Source organism: Oncorhynchus tshawytscha, linkage group LG02 (genome assembly GCF_018296145.1).
Source record: "Oncorhynchus tshawytscha isolate Ot180627B linkage group LG02, Otsh_v2.0, whole genome shotgun sequence".
NCBI classification, from domain to species: Eukaryota; Metazoa; Chordata; class Actinopteri; order Salmoniformes; family Salmonidae; genus Oncorhynchus; species Oncorhynchus tshawytscha.
This window is the reverse complement of record NC_056430.1, coordinates 67,062,104-67,072,033: the sequence shown is the minus strand read 5'-3', so window position 1 is coordinate 67,072,033 and position 9,930 is coordinate 67,062,104. Positions and strand designations below refer to the sequence as shown.

Below are 9,930 nucleotides of genomic sequence, written 5' to 3'. Positions count from 1 at the left end.
CTGGTAACTAAAACAAAGACAGAAAACAACTACCCACAAATCATAGTGGGAAAACAGGCTGCCTAAGTATGGTTCTAAATCAGATTAAGATTCAAAGTGAGATTTGAAGTGTCAAAGCGAAACAAAGACTAACAATTTATCAAAGAAATTCAGACAGGAGAATCCGCAATGCCTAATTTCATTGGCATTGCATAATTAATTAAGCAAATATATGATTAATATGAGGATTGCACTGGTTATGTATGAAATTATAATTAGTATTGCCTGTCTCTATACCGTGATGAGAAGTTTGAGTTTGAACCATATTTATTTTAACTTGACGTTAAAATACGAATAAATGAAAAAACTCTGATTCTGTATATACAAATACAATTACACCAAAACATACAGTATCTATGTATATATTAATATAAACATATATATTTACAAAACATCCACACCGAATGGTCATACATGATTACTTCTTAGACAATGTACAAATGTATGGATAAAAAGTACTACGCAACATTCAGTGAAGCTGAAACATGTATTTATGGTACAATTGCAGTGTAGGTACTAGGTACTGAGCATACTGTACAATATAAGTGGTATGTGAAAATGGTACATTGAAATGAAATTTAACATACATTAGCTAGATTGCCAAACCAAAACTACAGTAAGGGATTGTGCTAAAACCTGCCTTCCATGAAGAATTGGAATTACAATACCTGATACAATATCAAACTAGTCATCCTCATGCGGGTAATTTATGACTGTATATGTATTTATTCATTGATTCGTACATTTAGCTATGAATCATCTTGACTCTCACACTTTTCCATTATCCACTGAATATCATTAGAAAATCATTTTTTTAATGTCCTTATGTTTCAGTACCTATGTTTACTGTACTGAGTACCATGTGTTGGCCGGTACTCAATAATCTCATCCTGACTATGTTAAACATCTCCTCTCAAGCTCTGCCTGATCCTACTCACTGATGCCACACATATTGTATTCTTCTATTCTGATCGATCCATTAACTGTTCCCATGTAGACATACATCATTGATCCCATACAGTGATCCTATAAAATGTCTCGGACTGTACTTACTAGGTTTGCGAAAACTAGGGATGCAAAAATCTGCCAACTTTCCCAAAATTACAAAGTTTTATAGATATCCTGGTTGGAGGATTTTGGATTTCCTGCTTATTACTTCCTGATTCAGGGAATCTTTCAAATCGGATATCTGGAAAACCAGGGGATTTGGGGAAAGTTACCGGATGTTTGCAACCCTACCCTGTACACAGGTCCATACATTGATTTAATACACTGTTCATTCCTGTACACTATTCAAATGCAGTGATGACATACACAGTTCTTCCTATACACTGGTCCATAGATTGTCCCCATACACCGTTCTTGTACACTGATCTCATACCCTCTTCCACTGGCCACACCAGGTCTCCTTGGGTAAAGAGGTCTTGTTCAATAAAGGTTCAACAAAACTAAAATTGTCATACAACAGGCCTCAGTGGTCAGCCATATTGGCAGGCAGCAGCTCCCTGGAGCTCTGATCCTGCTGGGGTCTGTCAGTGGTCAATCTCAGGCTAACACTACCCTCCGTGGTGCTGGTGGGGTTGACCCGGAACTTCCTGTGGACCGGCCGCATGGCCACGATGAGCTGCCTCTTGAAGGTGTCACTCAACACAATGTAGAGGAACGGGTTGATGCAGCTGTTAATGTAGCCCATGCTAATGGCTATGTTGTAGGCGTAGGAGAAGGCTGGGTTGGGGTTCTGGATTCCAATGTGAACCAGCTGGAGGATGTAGTAAGGGGTCCAGCAGATGAAGAAAGCCAGGCAGATGGCCACTGCCGTACGGGTTACTTTCTTGGTGCGCACCCTCAGGCTCCTGGGGGGCAAGGGGGCCACGCTGGTGGTCATGTGCTTGAGGATCTTGAAAAAGACCACACAGATGATGAGGAGAGGCAGAGCGAAAGCCAGGACAAATTGGTAGAGTGTGAACCAGTAGATGTTGGTAGACGGATCGGGAAGTAGCAGGGCACAGCCCACCAGGCCACCAGGCAGAGGCATGAGGCCCGTGTACATCCACACCGGGATGATGGTCAGCAACGACAGCGTCCATACTAGAACGATAACCACGGTTGCCACGCACGGTGTCCGAACGTAGTTGAAGCGGATGGGGTGGACAGTGGCCAGGTAGCGGTCCAGAGTCATGACTGTGAGGATGTAGGTGCTCACGATCTGGCTGTTGGAGTCCAGCGCGGTGATGACTGTGCACATAGAGGCGCCGAAGCACCACGAGCCGTTGCCCATCAACTGGTGGATGAGGAAGGGCATACCGACGAGGAAGAGGAGGTCGACGATGGACAGATTTAAGATGAAGATGTCGGGAACGGTCTGCTTGGAGCGGCACTTGGTCTTCTTCAGGATGGTGTAGATGACCATGCAGTTACCCATAATGCCCAGGAAACAGATGATGCCAAATATGGTGGGCAAGATGGCGTTGTTGTAGTAGGCATCATGACCCCCACCTATAGGGACACAAGAGCAGCAGAAGAGAATGTTATTAAAGTACCGGTATGAAATATCATAGAAACCAGACCTGTCAATCAGCAATTTACATAGCCTGGCTGCTGTGACCCAAGTGGTACACTCTTTTTATAAATATATATATATATTTAATAATATAACTTTTTTTAAACTATTTTTTAAAATTATTAACCCCTCCACCACCTCCGTCTTCGGAGGACAAATATCTTGTAGTTTTATTTACAGCTTTTTTGCTACATATACAGTTGAAGTCAGAAGTTTACATACACCTTAGCCAAATACATTTAAACTCAGTTTTTCACAATTCCTGACATTTAATCCCAGTAAAAATTCCGTCTAAGGTCAGTTAGGATCGCCACTATTTAAGAATGTGAAATGTCAGAATAATAGTAAAGAGAATGATTTATTTCAGCTTTTATTTCTTTCATCACATTCCCAGTGGGTCAGAAGTGTCAAGGTGTGTCTAAAGGCGAAGTCAGGTGCAGGAGAGCAGAGTATGATAAATGAAGTGCACTTTATTAAACTTCCAAACAATTAGATTGATTGGGGAAATGAAAACCAGGTGTGTATGAAAACAAGACAAGACAAATGGATATATGAAAAATGGAGCAGCGATGGCTAGAAAGCCGGTGACATCGATCGCCGAACGCCGCCCGAACAAGGTGAGGAGCCGACTTCGGTGGAAGTTTACATACATTCGATTAGTATTTGGTAGCATTGCCTTTATATTGTTTAACTTGGGTCAAACGTTTCGGGTAGCCTTCCACATGCTTCCCACAATAAGTTGTGTGAATTTTGTCCCATTCTTTCTGACAGAGCTGGTGTAACTGAGACAGGTTTGTCGGCCTCCTTGCTCGCACACACTTTTTCAATTCTGCCCACCAATTTTCTTTGGGATTGAGAGCAGGGCTTTGTATACCTTGACTTTGTTGTCCTTGAGGCATTTTGCCACAAATTTGGAAGTATGCATGGGGTCATTGTCCATTTGGAAGACCCATTTGCGACCAAGCTTTAACTTCCTGACTGATATCTTGAGTTGTTGCTTCAATATATCCACATAATTTTCCTACCTCATGATACCATTTATTTTGTGAAGGGCACCAGTCCCTACTGCAGCAAAGGTTGGGGTGGTGTTCTTTGGCTTGCAAGCCTCCCCCTTTTTCCTCCAAACATAACGATGGTCATTATGGCCAAACAGTTCTATTTTTGTTTCATCAGACCAGAGGACATTTCTACAAAAAGTATGATCTTTGTCCTCATGTGCAGTTGCAAACCGTAGTCTGGCTTATTGATGGCGGTCTTGGAGCGGTGGCTTCTTCCTTGCTGAGCGGCCGTTCAGGTTATGTTGATATAGGACTCGTTTTACTGTGGATATATATACTTTTGTACCTATTTGCTGTTCTGGGATTGATTTGCACTTTTCGCTCAAAGTACGTTCATCTCTAAGAGATAGAACTCGTCTCCTTCCCGAGCGGTATGACGGCTGCGTGGTCCCATGGTGTTTATACTTGCGTACAATTGTTTGTACAGATGAACGTGGTACCTTCAGGTGTTTGGAAATTGCTCCCAAGGATGAACCAGACTTGTGGAGGTCTACAATTTCTTTCCTGAGGTCTAGGCTGATTTCTTTTGATTTTCCCATGATGTCAAGCAAAGAGGCACTGAATTTGAAGGTAGACCTTCATATACATCCACAGGTGCACCTCCAATTTACTCAAATGATGTCAATTAGCCTATCAGAAGCTTCTAAAGTCATGACATCATTTTCTGGAATTTTCCAAGCTGTTTAAAAGGCACAGTCAACTTAGTGTATGTAAACTTCTGACCCTCTGGAATTGTGATACAGTGAATTATAAGTGAAATCATCTGTATGTAAACAATTGTTGGAAAAATTACTTGTGTCATGCACAAAGTAGATGTCCTAACCGACTTGCCAAAACTATAGTTTGTTCACAAGAAATTTGTGGAGTGGTTGAAAAACAGGTTTTAATGACTCCAACCGAAGTGTATGTAAACTTCCGTCTTCAACTGTACATGTTATTCAATCATTGCACCCACACTGCTCGTGCCCGTCAATGATCACCTGCATGGCCAGGCGCTAAAATAGAACTTGGTTCTATTTGTGACGCTTAAGTCACGCCTTTCCCATCTCCTTTTTGGCTTTTAGTAGCCTATACCCATGTGCCATTTCCTCATTGGTTTTGAAGAGCATATACCCACGTGGGTGACTGAAAGATTAACTGAGGTCCAGACTCCAGGCCAGTCGGTAGTGGTAATGCACATTAAAGTTGGTTGCCAACCGCCATATAAAGTCCAAAGAAGAAGAAGAAGCCTGGAGGAGGAGAGATTGCTTGAAAACAAACTTTTACCCTTTTGTATGTGGATTCATTGTCGGAGTAGAGGACCTTGTGCATTTCAGGGAAAATAACAACTCAATGTTTATATCCCAGGACAAATGAGCATTTCCACTGCTCCAGAATCCAATGGCAGCAAGCCTTACACCACTCCAGCTTACGCTTGGCATTGTGCATGGTGATCTTAGGCTTGGGTGAGGCTCCTCGGCCATGGAAACTCATTTCATTTAGCTCCCGATGAACAGTTATTGTGCTGACGTTGCTTCCAAAGGTAGTTTGGAACTCGGTAGTGAGTGTTGCAACAAATGACAGGCGATTTTTATGTGCTTACGAGCTTCAGCACTCACTGGTCCCGTTCTGTGAGCTTGTGTGGCCTACCACTTTGCGGCTGAGCCGTTGTTTCTCCTAGACGTTTCCATTTCACAATAACAGCTCTTACAGTTGACCGTGGTAGCTCTAGCAGGACAGAAATTTGATGAACTGACTTGTTGGAAATGTGGCATCCTATGACGGTGCCATGTTGAAAGTCACTGAGCTCTTCAGTATTTGCATTTGAATAAATGCATAAACACACCAATATGACTTTTCCATGTAAAAAATAGAATGACCACTGCTGCACCTCCTGCCACTGTTTTGAACAAATTAGATTATACTATAATGAACAAAAAAATTAAACGCAACATGAGCTGAAATGAGCTGAATGAGCTGAAATAAAAGATCCCCAAAGTTTCCATGTGCACAAAAAGCTAATTTCTCTCAAATTTGAAGCACAAATGTGTTTCCATCCCTGTTAGTGATCATTTCTCCTTTGCCAAGATAATCTTGGCATGTCAATAAAATGTTTAAAAAGCATGATCATTACACGTGCTGAGGAGTACTTCTGTCTATAATAAAGCGCTTCTGTGGAGGAAAACTAATAATGATGTGCTGTGCCTTGCTCCCCAGTGGGTGGGCCTATGCCCTCCCAGGCCCACCCATGGCTGCACCCCTGCCCAGTCATGTTAAATCCATATATTAGGGCCTAATAAAATTATTTCAGTTTACTGATGTCCTAATATGAACTGTAACTCAGTGAAATCTTTGAAATCAATGCAAGTTGCACGTATATTTCTGTTCAATATACATATTCAAATTAACATTGCTGATTACATACAGTGGTAACTGTTCCAACTTTGGGATTTGGATAGGCTTTAATGCAACTCAGACGCCTCTTCATTGAATCTACAAAACTGTTAGTGTTCAACTTTAACATGTGATGACAATACAACAGAACAGTTGAACAGGAATGACATTTGCACTAAGGGGTGGCCAAAAAAATATATAACTTAAAGCCACACCTCCACAGTTCCTCCAGGAACCAGTAGCTAAATTGAACTATTATAGGTTCCTCCATGAACTAAAAAAAAAATCAAAGGTGCAAATATAAACCATTTTGGTGATTGTTAAGCAAATAACTGTTGGTGTCACGGTAATTGATGCATATCCTGGTACACATAGCCTGATGCAGACCTTTTGGAACATCTACATTTTAAAAAGTCTAATAAATCCATGAAATATAGCCTACACCTTCACAATAAAGCCATTATTTATTTTAGACAGGTCTAAAGAAACGAAGAAAATGTAGTCTATTTCAGAAGAACAGAATAGCATACTCTGAGTATACTTATGTTAGGTCCTGATCTGGCTATGCCAAATGGCTGTATGCTACACTAGTTAATTTAGCAGACAAGATTTGCTTAGAATTCTGTGCCTTTATTTTATATTACTTTGTAGTATGAAGAATACAATTGAACAAAGCTGAATAAAATAAAAATGATATTTTCTTCAAACATTTTTAGGGAGTGCGCACATATTGCTATTCTGTGCTGAGCGGTTAACAAAGAAATAGGTACTCCTATATGCTTAATTTAGATTTATTCAGGTAACTTTAGTTGTTCTATAAACATTGGGCTACGTGTTTAGAGTTTTTATACATTGTAAGGCTGCATGAGGTGACTCTTATGATGACTTGAAAAAATTTGCTTGAAAGGCTTGCGCTCTACTTTTTAAAATTTTTTACGCAGGCTGTACACACTTCATCAGGTCTCTCATTCACAATTTGACAAGCACTTGATAATGCCTCAAATTTCCCAGAGGCATCCCCTCTATGCACTTAAATAGCGAATGGAGGGTGTTTTTCTGAGGTTCATATTCATTCCAGCCAGGAAGGCTATACTCCTGTTGTAAAGCAATGTGGTTAATATTAAGAAAGTTGAGAAATAAATGTAGTAGGCTTAGCCTAAAGAAAGCTGATGGGATCGTCCTCTTTTCAATAGAGGCCATCACTTTATTTTCTCCCCCAATTGCATAGCCTATAGAAATGTTGCGCAACATGGGCTCTCATGAAGTGTTTGATTAGATTTTCGATCACATTTGCATTTAAGTCAGAGTGATTAGAGGGACAATGGAATGCTGAATACCAGTTAGCAAGTGTGGTAGGCTACTAATAACCATCAGCAGCGTCAGAGCTTGGAGAAGCCTAATTACGTGACTATACGGTCACATGGGATTTGACTGCCTTCATGAATCGTGATCGCCAGTGTGGCGTTAATACGGTCACCGCAACAGCCCTATTCACACCCCTTGACTTTTTCCACATTTTGTTGTGTTATAACCGCAATTTAAAATGGATTCAATTGAGATGTGTTGTCACTGGTCTACACACAATAGCCAATGATGTCAAAGTGGAATTATGTTTTTAAAAATGTTTACTAATTCATTAATAATGAAAAGCTGAAATGTCTTGAGTCAATAAGTATTCAACCCCTTTTTAATGGCAAGCCTAAATAAGTGCGGAATAAAAATGTGCTCAACAAGTCAGATAAGTTGGATGGACACACTGTGTGCAATAATTGTGTTCAACATGATTTTTTAATGACTATCTCATCTCCATACACCAGACATACTGTAAGGTCCATCAGTCGAGCAGTGAATTTCAAACACAGATTCAATGACAAAGATCAGGGAAGTTTTCCAATGCCTCACAAAGAAGAGCACCTACTGGATATCCCATTGAGCATTAATTACACTTTGGATGGTGTATCAATACACCCAGTCGCTACAAAGATACAGGTGTCCTTCCTAACTCAATTTCACCATGAGGCCAATGGTGACTTTAAAACAGTTACAGAGTTTATTGGCTGTGATAGGAGATAACTGAGGATGGATCAACATTGTAGTTACTCCACAATAATAACCTAACTGACAGACTGAAAAGAAAGAAGCCTGTACAAAATAAAAAAATATTCCAAAACATGCATTCTGTTTGCAACATGGCACTAAAGCAATATTGCAAAAAATGTGGCTTGTCTTGAATACAAAGTGTTACTTTTGGGGCAAATCCAATACAACACATTACTGAGTACCACTCTCCATATTTTCAAGCATAGTGGTGGCTGCATCATGTTATGGGTATGCTTGTAATCATTAAGGACTGGGGAGTTTTTCAAGATAAAAAATAAACGGAATGGAGCGAAGAACAGGAAAAATCCTAGAGGAAAGCCTGGTTCAGTTTTCCACCAGACACTGGGAGATGAACTCACCTTTCAGCAGGACCATAACCTAGAACACAAAGTCTACACTGGAGTTGCTTACCAAGAACACAATGAATGTTCATGAGGGGCCGAGTTACAGTTTTGACTTAAATCCACATGAAAATATGGCAAGACCTAAAAATGGTTGTCTAGCAATGATCAACAACCAGACAGTGCTTGAAGAATTTTGAAAAGAATAATGAGTAAATCTTGCACAATCCAGGTGTGGAAAGCTCTTAGAGACTTACCCAGAAAGACTCAAAGCTGTAATTGCTGCCAAAGATGATTCTAACATGTATTGACTCAAGGGATTGAATAGTTGAATAGTGTTTTTCTTCCACTTTGACATTACAGAGTGTTTTGTGTAGATGGATTACAAAAAACGACAATTAAATCCTTGTTAATCCCACTTTGTAACACAACAAAATGTGGAAAAGTCAAATGGTTTGTATACTTTCTGAAGGCACTGTGTTGCTATACCACATTCATGTCAGCTCGCGGGATCAGGCGGCTTGTTGAGATCTCTCACTGTTTGGATTTGAAAACAGCCCCCCTCATTACCAACACATCTTGCCGACAACATCAAAACAGACTTTCCAGACACTGAAGTCAGGACTTTGGTATCCGCCAGAATTTACGAGCAGCAGAGGAACATTGTAATAAAGCGTGATGCATCGTATACAGTATAGGCTATCCATAAACCAAACCTGTGAAGATATTTCAGTTCCCAGTAATATATATTTTAGTGCCCTTGGTATGTGCTATATACAGTATCTTTGACCCCAAAAAAACTCAATAACATAGCTGCTACTGTATGTGTGTGGTGACTAAAAGTTCACAGGAATTGTCATGGCTCTTTTGAGATTAAGGTAGAGAATGAGCCATTCCAACGAAAAACAAGTCACTCAAAAAGGAAAAGGTTGGCACTAGCTGTGCCTTCAGGAAGCTACTAGACAGATTTTAATTTCCCTCTGAATAACAAGTGTTAGACAGAGCAGTGAAGGAAACCAACCATTAACGTCTTCAAGGAAAAACGAACGAAAATAAAAAGAGGATGACTGTAGCTTTCATTATAGCCTACATTATGTGTGCCATAATAAGATAAAGTGAAATCATTGTAGGCTATGAATTATTTTTTAAACGAGCAAAGATTTCATTCAGTGCAGTGACCATTACACGTTTCTACAATCTGGTTGTTTAATTGCTATACTGAATAGCCTACTGTACAAATATATTCAACCGTGATAAATGCTTACCTGTTGAAGATTCAGATGAGTTCACAGCAACCGGTGGGGTGTTATCATACAATACCGACACATTATAGAAATCCATTGAGAACTTCCGATGTTAATCTCAATAAAATCTGGGTAAAGGAAAAAAAGATCAAGTGTTTATGCTCAGGGAAAATTATCAAGTAGTTAACGCAAATGTCTTGCTGTTTATAAATAAT

At 40.1% G+C, this 9,930-nt stretch overlaps 1 protein-coding gene across 1 annotated transcript; it reads right to left on the bottom strand.

Moving 5' to 3' along the window:
- Positions 1 to 555: 555 nt before the first annotated feature.
- LOC112222308 (melanin-concentrating hormone receptor 1-like) lies at positions 556 to 8,505 on the bottom strand. The gene is made up of 2 exons (XM_024385081.1): positions 8,490 to 8,505; positions 556 to 2,535 (listed from the first exon to the last, which is right to left on the bottom strand). The coding sequence occupies exons 1-2, from the start codon at positions 8,503 to 8,505 to the stop codon at positions 1,511 to 1,513; spliced, it is 1,041 nt and encodes a 346-aa protein (XP_024240849.1). The 3' UTR covers positions 556 to 1,510.
- Between the last annotated feature and the right edge of the window lie 1,425 nt (positions 8,506 to 9,930).